Source organism: Salmo salar, chromosome ssa18 (genome assembly GCF_905237065.1).
Source record: "Salmo salar chromosome ssa18, Ssal_v3.1, whole genome shotgun sequence".
NCBI lineage: Eukaryota > Metazoa > Chordata > Actinopteri > Salmoniformes > Salmonidae > Salmo > Salmo salar.
The window spans coordinates 25,964,840-25,984,572 of record NC_059459.1 but is presented as its reverse complement, the minus strand read 5'-3'; the positions used below and the strand labels follow the sequence as shown (position 1 = coordinate 25,984,572).

The 19,733-nt window shown below is 47.0% G+C and overlaps 1 protein-coding gene across 5 annotated transcripts in view; it reads left to right on the top strand.

Annotated features, from left to right (window-relative positions):
* Positions 1–19,733, top strand: part of LOC106577113 (echinoderm microtubule-associated protein-like 6) — a 150,925-nt gene that overhangs the window by 104,948 nt on the left and 26,244 nt on the right. For 2 of the 5 annotated variants that reach the window (XM_014154858.2, XM_014154856.2), the window contains 10 exons: positions 3,912–3,990; positions 4,229–4,358; positions 4,484–4,582; positions 4,926–4,946; positions 5,314–5,487; positions 5,659–5,867; positions 7,241–7,398; positions 8,026–8,140; positions 8,439–8,627; positions 8,855–9,027. In XM_014154858.2, the coding sequence (XP_014010333.1) occupies positions 3,912–3,990; positions 4,229–4,358; positions 4,484–4,582; positions 4,926–4,946; positions 5,314–5,487; positions 5,659–5,867; positions 7,241–7,398; positions 8,026–8,140; positions 8,439–8,627; positions 8,855–9,027 (1,347 nt within the window). Of the gene's footprint in view, positions 1–792; positions 802–3,911; positions 3,991–4,228; positions 4,359–4,483; positions 4,583–4,925; positions 4,947–5,313; positions 5,488–5,658; positions 5,868–7,240; positions 7,399–8,025; positions 8,141–8,438; positions 8,628–8,854; positions 9,028–19,733 lie in introns of all 5 variants that reach the window. The other 3 variants (XM_014154855.2, XM_014154857.2, XM_014154859.2) reach the window with 3 other exon arrangements.

Genomic DNA, 19,733 nt, shown 5'->3' with positions numbered 1-19,733 from the left:
GAATTTTCCATGTTTTTCCTTTTATAACCGTACATTCTTGACATTTTATCCAAAAGTGTTTGTTCTTTCACTGATCTCCTATAATGGTACTACAGGAAGCAGTTCTGAAACAGCTGTATTTTCTAGTCATCTATTTATATGGACTATGGGCATAATCTCCCATAGCCCATGGATCTCAATATCACTCATATTGCTCAAAATAAGGCCAATATGACGTTATGTCAACTGCATGAGTAAGACATTGTATTTCAGATCCTTTTGGGTCATTCGTATCACAATTTATTTTGTGGAGTACTCCGAGTACAGCGATGATTTACCAAGTGATACTGGAGGAGACCGTTCTTTCTTTCTGTTTCTGTCTCTCCCCCTCTCTTTTCTTCTTCCCCTCTCATGGAGCCCCAGACATCACAGGACCTTGTTTTCCCATAACCCCTTGGGGGTTGAGATAGAGGCACTGACTCATTTCTCTCTTCCTGTGCCCTTCCTCCTCCTCTCATAGGAGCTCTATTGCACAGTTTGCACAGGGACCCCAGGGTATGAGCCCCTCCCCTTATCGCTCTGTAGACTGGTGCACTCTCTCATTCCACACTTCTCCTTCGAGCTGTCTCTCTTTCTAGCATGCTGACAGTAGGCTGACGGCCAGAGCATGGTGTGCACCAGGCAGAAATGACGGCTAATAGCTCTCCAGGTTGCTTTTTGCATGAGCATAGAGCCTTTATAGTTATACTGAGTCCCCTCGGACTCCGACCTGTCCTCTAAACCTCTCACTTGGTTCTGTCCACTGCTCTCAAGGGGATCCAGGTAAAGTGGGCTACTTGTGTCTATCACGCTGTGTGCGTACACTGTGGCTCCAGGTCCACGTGTTTCTCTGTGATGTTCTGTATGTACTTGCATGGTGGCAGTCAGCTCATCTCATTCCCATCTGATCAGAACTGCATGTTTGCATCCAGACTGCAGAGTTTCACACCCAGTGGGGCTTTTTTCCCATCTTCTCTTTCTTGTTCAGATAGAGACATGGAGCTAGATAGAGACATGGAGCTAGGCAGCGTCACTCTTTGACTCTCTAGTTAAATAAAGGTTAAATTAAAATAAATTAAAATGATTCTACAATCCTGGCTCAGCATGAAAAATGTTGCAATCAGTCCTTAGGAGTTACAACACTACTACAGATATTTCCTCTGCGGTGTTATGTGTGGCAACACTAAACTCTGACATGCTGATTGAAGTCACTTCAGAGCATGTAGACACTGATAATATTGATAAAACACATGTGGAAGAGGGAGTCTGATTACCAAACGAAATAGGAGAAAGTAGATGTTGGAAATATTAGCTCCCTGCCGTGCATGATCATCCAAACAATGCTTGTTAAATGCTGTTCAGACAAACAGAGAATGACGGTAGTGTCTGTCAGCTGTAAGGAGTGTAAACTATGTATGTGATCACAGCTATCACCTTTGGGCTAGTAATTTGCCAGTGAGCTGGAACCTTGTCTTGTATGACACGGCTGTAGTTCTACCAGGCCATTGCACACAGTGTTGGTGCTGTATAACTAATGCTTCTGCATTGTCATTGCACTGTTCAACCTCCTGTGGGATTTCAACCTCCAAGGTCTTCTTCAGTATGTGTTTCCCTGTTAACGTGTAGACTGTCTGTCAGTGTGTGTGCTCACGGGAGCATGCACACATTTCCATGAACCTTTTACAACCTATGTTAAGGACCAACAACTTAATAAATCAAATCAAACTGTATTTGTCAAATGTGACGAATACAACAAGTGTAGACCTTACCGTGAAATGCTTACTTAAAAATTCTTAACCAACAGTGCAGTTCAAGAAGAGTTAAGAAAATATTTATAATAAACCAAAGTAAAAAATAATAAAAAGTAACACAATAACGAGGCTATATACAGGGGGTACCGGTACCGAGTCAGTGTGCGGGGGTTGAGGTTAGAAGTAATTTGTACATGTAGGTAGGGGTGAAGTGACTATGCATAGATAATAAACAGCGAGTAGCAGCAGTGTACAAAACAAATGGAGGGGGGGGTCAATGTAATAGTCCGGTGGCCATTTGATTAATTGTTCAGCAGTCTTATGGCTTGGGATTAGAAGCTGTTAAGGAGCCTTTTGGTCCTAGACTTGGTGCTCCGGTACCTCTTGCCGTGCGGTAGCAGAGAAAACAGTCTATGACTTGGGTGACTGGAGTCTCGGACAATTTTATGGGCTTTCCTCTGACACCGCCTAGTATATAGGTCCTGGATTGCAGGAAGCTTGGCCCCAGTGATGCACTGGGCAGTACTCACTACCCTCTGTAGCGCCTTACGGTCAGATGTCGAGCAGTTGCCATACCAGGCAGTGATGCCACTACAGCCCCGTTGATGTTAATAGGGGCCTGTTCGGCCCTCCTTTTCCTGTAGTCCACGATCAGCTCCTTTGTCTTGCTCACATTGAGGGAGAGTGTGTTGTCCTGGCACCACACTGCCAGTTCTCTGACCTCCTCCCTAATCGTTGTCAGTGATCAAGCCTACCACTGCTGTGTCGTCAGCAAATTTAATGATGGTGTTGGAGTCATGTTTGGCCACGCAATTGTGGGTGAACAGGGAGTACAGGAGGGGACTAAGTACACACCCCTGAGGGGCCCCAGTGTTGAGGATCAGCGTAGCAGATGTGTTATTGCCTACCCTTACCACCTGGGGGCGGCCCGTCAGAAAGTCCAGGATCCAGTTGCAGAGGCAGATGTTTAGTCCCAGGGTCCTTATCTTAGTGATGAGCTTCGTGGGCACTATGGTGTTGAACGCTGAGCTGTAGTCAATGAACAGCATTCTCACATAGGTATTCCTTTTGTCCAGGTAGGAAAGGGAAGTGTGGAGTGCTTCTATTCTTCCTTTAATGGCTCTGTGCTTTTGTGTCAGCTATCAATAGTATTGATATGTCAGATGTTTTACATGGTCTGTTAACCCCTGAGAGTGACCATGGACCTCAGGTCTCAGCCAGGACACATCACTGTGGTAACCAACCGCCTAGGAAGTCACATTTTCCAACACATCCAGTGACTTCATTTTTAAGGAGAGTGGAATTCCACTCACTTTAAAGGGGCAATCTGCAATTTCAATGAGGGGGAGACAGAGAAGGAAATCCAGGGAAAGCCTCACTGAGACGCAGAGGTAGATGTGCTGCAGGTGGCAGTGTAGAGCTCCTAGAAACTGACTCAGAGACTGAGTGGAATTGTATTCTGTTGCTCATTGTGGCTCATTGCCATACATGTTAAATGTGGCCTCAGCCAACTGGTGTAATGTGTTGTTATTGGTGTGATCCTTATGTGAAAGTTGACGCTTGTTAACATTGTGAATGTGATGTGCCCACCTTGGTGATATTTGTGCAGTGGCTGGCCAAAATTCATACATGTGGAAAATGTAATAGGAAAATGTCAGTGATGTATACAATTTATTCCATTTTATGTAGCACTGAATCTGTCTGTAGATATTGTGTTATATACTGTGTGTGTTTCATGAGGAACACTGAATATTTGTGTATTATAAACAGTAAAGGCTATTATGAGTGATTAACAAACAATGATGTACTGTAGCCATGCTTAACAAGGTTTCTATTCAGAGGGATATGACTGATTGCAGCTGTTTTGTACTTTCTGAGTTCCTCAAGCTGTAGTTTAGTACATAGATATTTTCTTTCTCACACTCTCTTTTTTCTTTCTTTATTTGTTTCTATCTCTCTCATGTCAGACTAGAGAGATATTTTATAACTTGGTCTAATCTATCCTTAATGTGGCATTGCTGTGCCCTGTAATGAAATTGCTCTGAGAAAACACGACTTAGCTCTGTGGTACACATGTTAATATACTGTATCTATCCAATATATCTACTGTGTGAGGCAGTACTATCTGTTTACTCACTGCAGGCCACCTGTTAGTCGAGCTGCTCCCCAACCAGAGAAGCTGCAGAAGAACAATATCACCAAAAAGAATAAGCTTGTCGAGGTTTGTCTCACAGTGGTGTTGATGTTAACTCTGAATAACTTTGATGTCATACTCAACACAATGTTACAAAATCAAATTTTATTGGTCACATACACATATTTTGCAGATGTTATTGCGGGTGTAGCGAAATGCTTGTGTCTTGTTACATTTCTAACCGTTAAATTTTTTTTATGAACCATTGTTGGGTACGTTTGGTGCGCTGTGGGATGTGATTGGTCGGTGATGTGTGTACTTCCAGGACCTGGTTTTGGACCATGTGTTTGGATTCAGGGGCTTCGATTGTCGTAACAACCTTCACTACCTCAACGACGGCGCCGACATCGTCTTCCACACAGCAGCCACGGCCATGGTGCACAGCCTCTCCACTGGTACAGCTACGTGTTGTCACTTTCAGATACCGTACTCAATATTGACATCAGGGCTTGTGATTTTCAAAGGCGTGTACATGATAAGATGAAGATGAACTCTGTGTTTTAATGCTATTTTTCCTCAGGGACTCAGAGTTTCTACTTGGAGCATACAGATGACATCCTCTGTTTGACCGTCAATCAACATCCTAAATACAAAAATGTCATCGCTACAGGACAGATTGGTATGTACTGTACTGCAGTGAATGAACATGTTTTATTTTATTGTGGTTATGCATTTACGTATTTTGCATGTACTTATCAATAGCATTGGTGTGTGGGCTGAGTGTGGGCATATGAGAGCGAGAGAGATATTGAATGCCCATGTTTAGCCTTATCTTAGCATTTTTCTGGGACTTTGTTGAGGACCTGTTCAATCTGCATTGACACGTTTTAATTTTGTTTGTTGCTAGAATTAGTTTTTATTGGTGCTTAATATCATGGCCCTCAGCAGCATCTGAGAAGGCACTCACTTTAGATTTCATTTGTTCTTTTGTTGCCTAATTTCCCATCGCTCACACACCACAGGTGAAGTGACAGACCTGCCAGGTAAACCCCCCCGTCCAGATTGACCTTTACAGTGTGCCCTTCAGTTACTATACCTATGGGCCGGTTTCCCGGACACAGATAAATCCCAGTCCTGCAATAAAAAAGCAAGCTCAATGAGAAAAAAAATCTTAATCTATGTCAGGGAAACCACCCCTATAGGTTTACCCTCTTATTGCTGTTCTCCTGCAGTTTCCCAGTGGCCTGTCCTGTGTTTTCTATCCTCCAGTAGTTATCCCTCTGTATTCAACCCTACTTTTCTGACCTTTTTTACCCAGTACTATAATACAGCCAATCAATTGCCCTGGACTGCTCCATACTGTTGCCTTGTATACTGGATCAGACTATGGTGGTTTTCTCTGTGCTCCAGGCACCACTCCCTCCATCCACGTGTGGGACGCCATGAGTAAACAGACGCTGTCCATCCTGCGCTGCTCTCACGCCAAGGGGGTGGGCTACGTCAACTTCAGCGCCACGGGAAAGCTGCTGCTCTCTGTGGGGGTGGAGCCTGAACACACGATCACTGTGTGGCGCTGGCAGGAAGGTGAGCCATTCTGACCCTGGTAATATTCACTGAGATGGTGGTAGGCTACAGCTTAGATTGGTCTGGGCATTTTTGGGATCGCTAATCCTAACAATGTTGTTAGATATCACTCTGTAACTGTAAATAGCAGGTCATAGGAGTGTTTGTGCTTGTGTGGGTTCCCCTGTCCAGGTGCTAAAGTGACCAGTAAAGGTGGCCATCCAGACAGGATCTTCGTAGTTGAGTTCCGGCCAGACTCCGACTCTCAGTTCGTGTCTGTTGGGATCAAGCACATCAAGTTCTGGACACTGGCTGGAGGCTCTCTCATGTATAAGAAGGGAGTGGTGGGCTCAGTGGAGGACGGCAGGATGCAGACCATGTTGTCTGTGGCCTTTGGTGCGGTGAGTATCGACAGAATTTGACACTAAACTCTTAACCTCTATGGGCTATGTGGGACGCAAGCGTCCCACCCCTGGTACACCCTATCAACAACAGGTGAAATATCAAGAACGCCAAATTTGAAAACAATTAAATGTCATAATTCAGATTTCTCAAACATACAACTATCTTACACCCTTTGAAAGATAAACATCTCCTTAATCTAACCACGTTGTCCGATTTCAAAAAGGCTTTACGGCGAAAGCATAAAGTTAGATTATGTTAGGAGAGTACATTGACAATAGCTGTGTGTAATGTTTTGTCAATTCAAAGACAGGCGTCACCAAAAGCAGAAAACCAGCTAAAATGATGCACTAACCTTTGACAATCTCCATCAGATGACACTCCTAGGACATTATGTTAGACAATACATGCATTTTTTGTTCTATCAAGTTCATATTTATATCCAAAAATAGCGTTTTACTATGGCATTGATGTTGAGGAAATCGTTTCCCTCCAATAACCGCCAGTCAATCAGCACAACAAATTAAATAATTACTATTCGAAAACATTGGTAAAATATTATATTGTCATTCAAAGAATTATAGATTTACATCTCTCTTGAACGCAACCGGATTGCCAGATTTAAAAATAACCTTACTGGGAAATCACACTTTGCAAAAATCTGAGCACTGCGCCCAGAAAAATACGCTTTGCGATACAGACTAACCGCCATGTTGGAGAGATCTAAAATCGAAAATACTATGTAAATAATCCATTACCTTTGATTCTCTTCATCAGATGTCACTTCCAGGAATCCCAGGTCCATAACAAATGTAGTTTTGTTCGAAAAAGCTCATAATTTATGTCCAAAAAGCTCCGTGTTGTTAGCACATGATCTATGCCCGCCGGACTTGTCTTCATAAACGAGGGGGAAAAAAATATTTACGTTCGTTCAAACATGTCAAACGTTGTATAGCATAAATCATTAGTGCCTTTTTTAGTGGAAGCCATAGGAAGTGCTCAAAGATTAATAAACCCCTGTGTGTTTCAATGGCATAGGCTTAAAGGTAATTCAACACATCAGGTATCCACTTCCTGTCAGAATTTGTCTCAGGGTTTTGACTGCCATATGAGTTCTGTTATACTTACAGACACCATTCAAACAGTTTTAGAAAATTCAGAGTGTTTTCTATCCAAACCTGAACAATAATATGCATATTCTAGCTTCTGAGTTGGTGTAGGAGGCAGTTAAAAATGGGCACATATTTTTTTCAAAATTCTCAATACTGCCCCCTAGCCCCAACAGGTTAAGTCTACCCTAATGGGTAGTAATTCATTTCAGAGATACATTAAACGGTTTCGTGATCCTGAGCTGTGGTTTCTCTTCCTCCAGAATAACCTAACATTCACAGGTGCTATAAATGGGGATGTGTACGTGTGGAGAGACCACTTCCTGCTTCGTGTCGTGGCTAAAGCCCACACCGGGCCAGTGTTCACCATGTACACCACACTGAGGGACGGCCTCATCGTCACAGGGGGCAAGGAGAGACCGTGAGTACCGTACTGCTGCATGACCATTTACAGTTTACATTTTAGTCATTTGTCAGACGCTCTTATCCAGAGCGACTTACAGGAGAAATTAGGGTTAGGTGCCTTGCTCAAGGGTACATTGACCGATTTTTCACCTAGTCAGCTCAGGGATTTGAAACAGTGACCTTTCGGTTACTGGCCCAACGCTCTTAAAGGGATATTTTGGCAATGAGGCCATTTTTCTACCAGTATGCTAGTAGATATTCATAGACTTCCAGTCATTACACTAACTACCTAACTAACTTCCTTCATACTGGACACAGAGACAGACATAAAAATGGTATCCACTAGTTCATCGGACTCAGGGGAAGTATTCGTTTAACCGCTAGGCTACCTGCTGCCAAGACCACTGACAATCAGAATGATATCTTTATAACACTGACCTACTTGAGACAACACCATTAATCCCACCTAAAGTAACGAGACACACTAGCACCAAAAATCACATCTGGAATTCCATTGGATTACATTAAGAATAGTTCTGAATCTCGGTTAACCCTCTATCCTCTATGATGATGATACATTGATGATTATGATGGTGTGTTTGCATGCGTGTGTGTGTGTGTGTGCGTGCATGCACTTTTTCAGTACAAAGGAGGGCGGTGCAGTGAAACTGTGGGACCAGGAGATGAAGCGTTGCCGAGCGTTTCAGCTGGAGACGGGCCAAACTGTTGAGTGTGTGAGGTCCGTCTGTCGGGGAAAGGTGAGTTCAGCACAGCCAGGGCACACATCAGTGAAAGAGACTTTGAGCATGTCTACAGCAGATGTTTAACCTTAAAGAAACTCCCTGAACAATCCTTTCGGAAATAAATGTACTGTCGCAATGTTATATATATATATATATATATATATATATTTTAATTGAATATCATATATATTTATATAATATTTTAGTCATTTAGCAGATGCTCTTAGCGATCCGGATTGAAGCAAGCCCTAAGTCTATAGCTAGGGTTCTGAAGGGTTAAAAACAGTAACCTTCTTGTGTCCCTGTCTACCAGGGTAAGATATTGGTAGGTACAAAGGATGGTGAGATCATTGAGGTGGGAGAGAAGAACGCTGCGTCCAACATCCTGATCAACGGTCACATGCAGGGCGAGATCTGGGGCCTGGCCACCCACCCCTCTAAAGACCTGTTCATCTCCACTAGCGACGACAGCACCATCCGCATATGGGACCTGGCCGACAAGGTACAGCACAAATAAATACTATGTGGTTCCAATGGTCTGCTGAGTTATGAAGTTGCGTTTGAACTTACATTGAATGTCTTAATTGATTTATTGCAGAAACAACTTTTTTGCATCTCAAATCTGTGTGTAAATAGGTTTGTGTTCTTGGTTTCCTTTGCACGTGAATTTAGTTAACCGTTGAATGGCATGTTTTGTTGTCTACAACCCTGCGTCCGTTTCCCTGCTAGAAACTGCTGAACAAGGTGAGCCTGGGCCATCCAGCCAAGTGTGCCAGCTACAGTCCCGATGGGGAGATGGTGTCTGTGGGTATGAAGAATGGGGAGTTCATCATCCTCCTCACCAACTCACTCAAGATGTGGGGGAAGAAACGAGACCGCAGTGCTGCCATACAGGACATCAGGTAAGAACTGTCCACATCCTGGCAGTAACTAACCCTAGCATCAGCCCTCACCCTAGCTTCATGTCTACATCCTGGCAGTAACTAACCCTAGCATCAGCCCTCACCCTAGCTTCATGTCTACATCCTGGCAGTAACTAACCCTAGCTCAGCCCTAACTCTAGCTTCATGTCCACATCCTGGCAGTAACCCTAGCATCAGTCCTAACCCTACCTTCATGTCCACATCCTGGCAGTAACTAACCCTAGCATCAGTTCTAACCCGAGCATCAGTCCTAACCATAGCTTCATGTCCACATCCTGGCAGTAACTAAACCTAGCATCAGCCCTAATCCTAGCTTCATGTCCACATCCTGGCAGTAAACCTAGCATCAGCCCTAACCCTAGCATCAGTCCTAACCCTACCTTCATGTCCACATCCTGGCAGTAACCCTAGCATCAACCCTAACCCTACCTTCATGTCCACATCCTGGCAGTAACCCTAGCATCAGTCCTAACCCTAGCATCAGCCCTAACCATAGCTTCATGTCCATATCCTGGCAGTAACTAACCCTAGCATCAGTCCTAACCCTAACTTCATGTCCACATCCTGGCAGTAACCCTAGCATCAGCCCTAACCCTAGCGTCATGTCCATATCCTGGCAGTAACTAACCCTAGCATCAGTCCTAACCCTAGCATCAGCCCTAATCCTAGCTTCATGTCCATATCCTGGCAGTAACTAACCCTAGCATCAGTCCTAACCCTAGCATCAGCCCTAACCCTAGCATCATGTCCATATCCTGGCAGTAACTAACCCTAGCTCAGCCCTACCCCTAGCTTCATGTCCACATCCTGGCAGTAACCCTAGCATCAGTCCTAACCCTACCTTCATGTTCACATCCTGGCAGTAACCCTAGCATCAGCCCTAATCCTAGCTTCATGTCCACATCCTGGCAGTAACCCTAGCATCAGTCCTAATCCTAGCTTCATGTCCACATCCTGGCAGTAACTAACCCTAGCATCAGCCCTAACCCTAACTTCATGTCCACATCCTGGCAGTAACTAACCCTAGCATCAGCCCTAACCCTACCTTCATGTCCACATCCTGGCAGTAACCCTAGCATCAGTCCTAATCCTACCTTCATGTCCACATCCTGGCAGTAACTAACCCTAGCATCAGTCCTAACCCTAGCATCAGTCCTAACCCTACCTTCATGTCCACATCCTGGCAGTAACTAACCCTAGCATCAGTCCTAACCCTAGCATCAGCCCTAACCCTAACTTCATGTCCACATCCTGGCAGTAACTAACCCTAGCATCAGTCCTAACCCTAGCATCAGTCCTAACCCTACCTTCATGTCCACATCCTGGCAGTAACCCTAGCATCAGTCCTAACCCTACCTTCATGTCCACATCCTGGCAGTAACCCTAGCATCAGTCCTAACCCTACCTTCATGTCCACATCCTGGCAGTAACCCTAGCATCAACCCTAACCCTACCTTCATGTCCACATCCTGGCAGTAGCCCTAGCATCAGTCCTAACCCTACCTTCATGTCCACATCCTGGCAGTAACCCTAGCATCAGTCCTAACCCTAGCTTCATGTCCACATCCTGGCAGTAACTAACCCTAGCATCAGTCCTAACCCTAGCATCAGCCCAAACCATAGCTTCATGTCCACATCCTGGCAGTAACTAACCCTAGCATCAGTCCTAACCCTAGCTTCATGTCCACATCCTGGCAGTAACTAACCCTAGTATCAGTCCTAACCCTAGCATCAGCCCTAACCCTAGCGTCATGTCCACATCCTGGCAGTAACTAACCCTAGCATCAGCCCTCACCCTAGCATCATGTCCATATCCTGGCAGTAACTAACCCTAGCATCAGTCCTAACCCTAGCATCAGCCCTAACCCTAGCGTCATGTCCACATCCTGGCAGTAACTAACCCTAGCATCAGCCCTAACCCTAACTTCATGTCCACATCCTGGCAGTAACTAACCCTAGCATCAGCCCTAACCCTAGCTTCATGTCCACATCCTGGCAGTAACTAACCCTAGCTCAGCCCTACCCCTAGCTTCATGTCCACATCCTGGCAGTAACCCTAGCATCAGTCCTAACCCTACCTTCATGTTCACATCCTGGCAGTAACCCTAGAATCAGTCCTAATCCTAGCTTCATGTCTACATCCTGGCAGTAACCCTAGCATCAGCCCTAACCCTACCTTCATGTCCACATCCTGGCAGTAACTAACCCTAGCATCAGCCCTAACCCTACCTTCATGTCCAAATCCTGGCAGTAACCCTAGCTTCATGTCCATATCCTGCCAGTAACTAACCCTAGCATCAGCCCTTCCCCTAGCTTCATGTCCACATCCTGGCAGTAACTAACCCGAGCATCAGTCCTAACCCTAGCATCAGTCCTAACCCTACCTTCATGTCCAAATCCTGGCAGTAACCCTACCTTCATGTCCACATCCTGGCAGTAACCCTAGCATCAGCCCTTCCCCTAGCTTCATGTCCACATCCTGGCAGTAACTAACCCGAGCATCAGTCCTAACCCTAGCATCAGTCCTAACCCTACCTTCATGTCCACATCCTGGCAGTAACCCTAGCATCAACCCTAACCCTACCTTCATGTCCACATCCTGGCAGTAGCCCTAGCATCAGTCCTAACCCTACCTTCATGTCCACATCCTGGCAGTAACCCTAGCATCAACCCTAACCCTAGCTTCATGTCCACATCCTGGCAGTAACTAACCCTAGCATCAGTCCTAACCCTAGCTTCATGTCCACATCCTGGCAGTAACTAACCCTAGCATCAGTCCTAACCCTAGCATCAACCCTAACCCTAGCTTCATGTCCACATCCTGGCAGTAACTAACCCTAGCATCAGTCCTAACCCTAGCTTCATGTCCACATCCTGGCAGTAACTAACCCTAGCATCAGTCCTAACCCTAGCATCAACCCTAACCATAGCTTCATGTCCACATCCTGGCAGTAACTAACCCTAGCATCAGTCCTAACCCTAGCATCAGCCCTAACCCTAGCGTCATGTCCACATCCTGGCAGTAACTAACCCTAGCATCAGCCCTAACCCTACCTTCATGTCCACATCCTGGCAGTAACTAACCCTAGCATCAGCCCTAACCCTAACTTCATGTCCACATCCTGGCAGTAACTAACCCTAGCATCAGCCCTAACCCTAGCATCATGTCCATATCCTGGCAGTAACTAACCCTAGCTCAGCCCTAACCCTAGCTTCATGTCCACATCCTGGCAGTAACCCTAGCATCAACCCTAACCCTACCTTCATGTCCAAATCCTGGCAGTAACCCTACCTTCATGTCCACATCCTGGCAGTAACCCTAGCATCAGCCCTTCCCCTAGCTTCATGTCCACATCCTGGCAGTAACTAACCCGAGCATCAGTCCTAACCCTAGCATCAGTCCTAACCCTACCTTCATGTCCACATCCTGGCAGTAACCCTAGCATCAACCCTAACCCTACCTTCATGTCCACATCCTGGCAGTAGCCCTAGCATCAGTCCTAACCCTACCTTCATGTCCACATCCTGGCAGTAACCCTAGCATCAACCCTAACCCTAGCTTCATGTCCACATCCTGGCAGTAACTAACCCTAGCATCAGTCCTAACCCTAGCTTCATGTCCACATCCTGGCAGTAACTAACCCTAGCATCAGTCCTAACCCTAGCATCAACCCTAACCCTAGCTTCATGTCCACATCCTGGCAGTAACTAACCCTAGCATCAGTCCTAACCCTAGCTTCATGTCCACATCCTGGCAGTAACTAACCCTAGCATCAGTCCTAACCCTAGCATCAACCCTAACCATAGCTTCATGTCCACATCCTGGCAGTAACTAACCCTAGCATCAGTCCTAACCCTAGCATCAGCCCTAACCCTAGCGTCATGTCCACATCCTGGCAGTAACTAACCCTAGCATCAGCCCTAACCCTACCTTCATGTCCACATCCTGGCAGTAACTAACCCTAGCATCAGCCCTAACCCTAACTTCATGTCCACATCCTGGCAGTAACTAACCCTAGCATCAGCCCTAACCCTAGCATCATGTCCATATCCTGGCAGTAACTAACCCTAGCTCAGCCCTAACCCTAGCTTCATGTCCACATCCTGGCAGTAACCCTAGCATCAGTCCTAACCCTACCTTTATGTCCACATCCTGGCAGTAACTAACCCTAGCATCAGTTCTAACCCGAGCATCAGTCCTAACCATAGCTTCATGTCCACATCCTGGCAGTAACTAAACCTAGCATCAGCCCTAATCCTAGCTTCATGTCCACATCCTGGCAGTAAACCTAGCATCAGTCCTAACCCTAGCATCAGCCCTAACCCTATCATCATGTCCATATCCTGGCAGTAACTAACCCTAGCTCAGCCCTACCCCTAGCTTCATGTTCACATCCTGGCAGTAACCCTAGCATCAGTCCTAATCCTAGCTTCATGTCTACATCCTGGCAGTAACCCTAGCATCAGTCCTAACCCTAGCATCAGCCCTAACCCTAACTTCATGTCCAAATCCTGGCAGTAACCCTAGCTTCATGTCCACATCCTGGCAGTAACTAACCCTAGCATCAGCCCTAACCCTAGCTTCATGTCCACATCCTGGCAGTAACTAACCCTAGCATCAGTCCTAACCCTAGCATCAGCCCTAATCCTAGCTTCATGTCCACATCCTGGCAGTAACTAACCCTAGCTCAGCCCTACCCCTAGCTTCATGTCCACATCTTGGCAGTAACCCTAGCATCAGTCCTAACCCTACCTTCATGTTCACATCCTGGCAGTAACCCTAGCATCAGTCCTAATCCTAGCTTCATGTCTACATCCTGGCAGTAACCCTAGCATCAGCCCTAACCCTAGCTTCATGTCCACATCCTGGCAGTAACTAACCCTAGCATCAGCCCTAACCCTAGCTTCATGTCCCAATCCTGGCAGTAACCGTAGCATCAGCCCTAACCCTAGCTTCATGTCCAAATCCTGGCAGTAACCCTAGCTTCATGTCCACATCCTGGCAGTAACTAACCCTAGCATCAGCCCTTCCCCTAGCTTCATGTCCACATCCTGGCAGTAACTAAACCTAGCATCAGCCCTAATCCTAGCTTCATGTCCACATCCTGGCAGTAAACCTAGCATCAGCCCTAACCCTAGCATCAGTCCTAACCCTACCTTCATGTCCACATCCTGGCAGTAACCCTAGCATCAACCCTAACCCTACCTTCATGTCCACATCCTGGCAGTAGCCCTAGCATCAGTCCTAACCCTAGCTTCATGTCCACATCCTGGCAGTAACTAACCCTAGCATCAGTCCTAACCCTAGCATCAGCCCTAACCATAGCGTCATGTCCACATCCTGGCAGTAACTAACCCTAGCATCAGCCCTAACCCTACATTCATGTCCACATCCTGGCAGTAACCCTAGCATCAGTCCTAACCCTAGCATCAGCCCTAACCCTAGCATCATGTCCATATCCTGGCAGTAACTAACCCTAGCTCAGCCCTAACCCTAACTTCATGTCCAAATCCTGGCAGTAACCCTAGCTTCATGTCCACATCCTGGCAGTAACTAACCCTAGCATCAGCCCTAACCCTAGCTTCATGTCCACATCCTGGCAGTAACTAACCCTAGCATCAGTCCTAACCCTAGCATCAGCCCTAACCCTAACTTCATGTCCAAATCCTGGCAGTAACCCTAGCTTCATGTCCACATCCTGGCAGTAACTAACCCTAGCATCAGTTCTAACCCGAGCATCAGTCCTAACCATAGCTTCATGTCCACATCCTGGCAGTAACTAAACCTAGCATCAGCCCTAATCCTAGCTTCATGTCCACATCCTGGCAGTAAACCTAGCATCAGCCCTAACCCTAGCATCAGTCCTAACCCTACCTTCATGTCCACATCCTGGCAGTAACCCTAGCATCAACCCTAACCCTACCTTCATGTCCACATCCTGGCAGTAACCTTAGCATCAGTCCTAACCCTACCTTCATGTCCACATCCTGGCAGTTACCCTAGCATCAGTCCTAACCCTAGCTTCATGTCCACATCCTGGCAGTAACTAACCCTAGCATCAGTCCTAACCCTAGCATCAGCCCTAACCATAGCTTCATGTCCACATCCTGGCAGTAACTAACCCTAGTATCAGTCCTAACCCTAGCATCAGCCCTAACCCTAGCATCATGTCCATATCCTGGCAGTAACTAACCCTAGCTCAGCCCTACCCCTAGCTTCATGTTCACATCCTGGCAGTAACCCTAGCATCAGTCCTAATCCTAGCTTCATGTCCACATCCTGGCAGTAACCCTAGCATCAGCCCTAATCCTAGCTTCATGTCCATATCCTGGCAGTAACTAACCCTAGCATCAGCCCTAACACTAGCTTCATGTCCACATCCTGGCAGTAACCGTAGCATCAGCCCTAACCCTAGCATCATGTCCACATCCTGGCAGTAACTAACCCTAGCATCAGTCCTAACCCTAGCATCAGCCCTAACCATAGCTTCATGTCCACATCCTGGCAGTAACTAACCCTAGCATCAGTCCTAACCCTAGCATCAGCCCTAACCCTTTCGTCATGTCCACATCCTGGCAGTAACTAACCCTAGCATCAGCCGTAACCCTAACTTCATGTCCACATCCTGGCAGTAACTAACCCTAGCATCAGCCCTAACCCTAGCATCATGTCCATATCCTGGCAGTAACTAACCCTAGCTCAGCCCTAACCCTAGCTTCATGTCCACATCCTGGCAGTAACCCTAGCATCAGTCCTAACCCTAGCATCAGCCCTAACCCTAGCATCATGTCCATATCCTGGCAGTAACTAACCCTAGCTCAGCCCTACCCCTAGCTTCATGTTCACATCCTGGCAGTAACCCTAGCATCAGTCCTAATCCTAGCTTCATGTCTACATCCTGGCAGTAACCCTAGCATCAGCCCTAATCCTAGCTTCATGTCCATATCCTGGCAGTAACTAACCCTAGCATCAGCCCTAACACTAGCTTCATGTCCACATCCTGGCAGTAACCGTAGCATCAGCCCTAACCCTAGCATCAGCCCTAACACTAGCTTCATGTCCACATCCTGGCAGTAACCCTAGCATCAGTCCTAACCCTAGCATCAGCCCTAACCCTAGCTTCATGTCCACATCCTGGCAGTAACTAACCCTAGCATCAGCCCTAACCCTAGCTTCATGTCCACATCCTGGCAGTAACCCTAGCATCAGTCCTAACCCTAGCATCAGCCCGAACCTAGCTTCATGTTCACATCCTGGCAGTAACCCTAGCATCAGTCCTAATCCTAGCTTCATGTCTACATCCTGGCAGTAACCCTAGCATCAGCCCTAACCCTAGCTTCATGTCCACATCCTGGCAGTAACCCTAGCATCAGTCCTAACCCTGATATCAGCCCTGACCCTAGCATCATGTCCATATCCTGCCAGTAACTAACCCTAGCTCAGCCCTCCCCCTAGCTTCATGTTCACATCCTGGCAGTAACCCTAGCATCAGTCCTAATCCTAGCTTCATGTCTACATCCTGGCAGTAACCCTAGCATCAGCCCTAATCCTAGCTTCATGTCCATATCCTGGCAGTAACTAACACTAGCATCAGCCCTAACCCTACCTTCATGTCCACATCCTGGCAGTAACTAACCCTAGCATAAGTCCTAACCCTAGCATCAGCCCTACCCCTAGCTTCATGTCCACATCCTGGCAGTAACTAACCCAAGCATCAGCCCTAACCCTAGCATCAGCCCTAATCCTAGCTTCATGTCCACATCCTGGCAGTAACTAACCCTAGCATCAGCCCTAACCCTACCTTCATGTCCACATCCTGGCAGTAACCCTAGCATCAGCCCTAATCCTAGCTTCATGTCCACATCCTGGCGGTAACTAACCCTAGCATCAGCCCTAACCCTAACTTCATGTCCAAATCCTGGCAGTAACCCTAGCTTCATGTCCACATCCTGGCAGTAACTAACCCTAGCATCAGCCCTCACCCTAGCTTCATGTCCACATCCTGGCAGTAACTAACCCTAGCTCAGCCCTAACTCTAGCTTCATGTCCACATCCTGGCAGTAACCCTAGCATCAGTCCTAACCCTACCTTCATGTCCACATCCTGGCAGTAACTAACCCTAGCATCAGTTCTAACCCGAGCATCAGTCCTAACCATAGCTTCATGTCCACATCCTGGCAGTAACTAAACCTAGCATCAGCCCTAACCCGAGCATCAGTCCTAACCATAGCTTCATGTCCACATCCTGGCAGTAACTAAACCTAGCATCAGCCCTAATCCTAGCTTCATGTCCACATCCTGGCAGTAAACCTAGCATCAGCCCTAACCCTAGCATCAGTCCTAACCCTACCTTCATGTCCACATCCTGGCAGTAACCCTAGCATCAACCCTAACCCTACCTTCATGTCCACATCCTGGCAGTAACCCTAGCATCAGTCCTAACCCTACCTTCATGTCCACATCCTGGCAGTAACCCTAGCATCAGTCCTAACCCTAGCTTCATGTCCACATCCTGGCAGTAACTAACCCTAGCATCAGTCCTAACCCTAGCATCAGCCCTAACCATAGCTTCATGTCCATATCCTGGCAGTAACTAACCCTAGCATCAGTCCTAACCCTAACTTCATGTCCACATCCTGGCAGTAACTAAACCTAGCATCAGCCCTAACCCTAGCATCATGTCCATATCCTGGCAGTAACTAACCCTAGCTCAGCCCTAACCCTAGCTTCATGTCCACATCCTGGCAGTAACTAACCCTAGCATCAGCCCTAACCCTAGCATCATGTCCATATCCTGGCAGTAACTAACCCTAGCTCAGCCCTAACCCTAGCTTCATGTCCACATCCTGGCAGTAACCCTAGCATCAGTCCTAACCCTAGCATCAGCCCTAACCCTAGCATCATGTCCATATCCTGGCAGTAACTAACCCTAGCTCAGCCCTACCCCTAGCTTCATGTTCACATCCTGGCAGTAACCCTAGCATCAGTCCTAATCCTAGCTTCATGTCTACATCCTGGCAGTAACCCTAGCATCAGCCCTAATCCTAGCTTCATGTCCATATCCTGGCAGTAGCTAACCCTAGCATCAGTCCTAACCCTAGCATCAGCCCTAACCCTAGCATCATGTCCATATCCTGGCAGTAACTAACCCTAGCTCAGCCCTACCCCTAGCTTCATGTCCACATCCTGGCAGTAACCCTAGCATCAGTCCTAACCCTACCTTCATGTTCACATCCTGGCAGTAACCCTAGCATCAGTCCTAATCCTAGCTTCATGTCCACATCCTGGCAGTAACTAACCCTAGCATCAGCCCTAACCCTAACTTCATGTCCAAATCCTGGCAGTAACCCTAGCTTCATGTCCACATCCTGGCAGTAACTAACCCTAGCATCAGCCCTTCCCCTAGCTTCATGTCCACATCCTGGCAGTAACTAACCCGAGCATCAGTCCTAACCCTAGCATCAGTCCTAACCCTACCTTCATGTCCACATCCTGGCAGTAACCCTAGCATCAACCCTAACCCTACCTTCATGTCCACATCCTGGCAGTAGCCCTAGCATCAGTCCTAACCCTACCTTCATGTCCACATCCTGGCAGTAACCCTAGCATCAGTCCTAACCCTAGCTTCATGTCCACATCCTGGCAGTAACTAACCCTAGCATCAGTCCTAACCCTAGCATCAGCCCAAACCATAGCTTCATGTCCACATCCTGGCAGTAACTAACCCTAGCATCAGTCCTAACCCTAGCATCAGCCCTAACCCTACCTTCATGTCCACATCCTGGCAGTAACCCTAGCATCAGCCCTAATCCTAGCTTCATGTCCACATCCTGGCAGTAACTAACCCTAGCATGAGTCCTAACCATAGCATCAGCCCTAACCCAAGCATCAGCCCTCCCCCTAGCTTCATGTCCACATCCTGGCAGTAACTAACCCCAGCATCAGCCCGAACCTAGCTTCATGTTCACATCCTGGCAGTAACCCTAGCATCAGTCCTAATCCTAGCTTCATGTCTACATCCTGGCAGTAACCCTAGCATCAGCCCTAATCCTAGCTTCATGTCCACATCCTGGCAGTAACTAACCCTAGCATCAGCCCTAACCCTAGCTTCATGTCCACATCCTGGCAGTAACTAACCCTAGCTCAGCCCTAAACCTAGCTTCATGTCCACATCCTGGCAGTAACCCTAGCATCAGCCCTACCCCTAGCTTCATGTCCACATCCTGGCAGTAACTAACCCTAGCTCAGCCCTAACCCTAGCTTCATGTCCACATCCTGGCAGTAACCCTAGCATCAGTCCTAACCCTACCTTCATGTCCACATCCTGGCAGTAACTAACCCTAGCATCAGTTCTAACCCGAGCATCAGTCCTAACCATAGCTTCATGTCCACATCCTGGCAGTAACTAACCCTAGCATCAGTTCTAACCCGATTATCAGTCCTAACCATAGCTTCATGTCCACATCCTGGCAGTAACTAAACCTAGCATCAGCCCTAATCCTAGCTTCATGTCCACATCAAGGCAGTAAAGCTAGCATCAGTCCTAACCCTATCATCAGTCCTAACCCTACTATCAGCCCTAACCCTAGCATCATGTCCATATCCTGGCAGTAACTAACCCTAGCATCAGTCCTAACCCTAGCATCAGCCCTAACCATAGCTTCATGTCCACATCCTGGCAGTA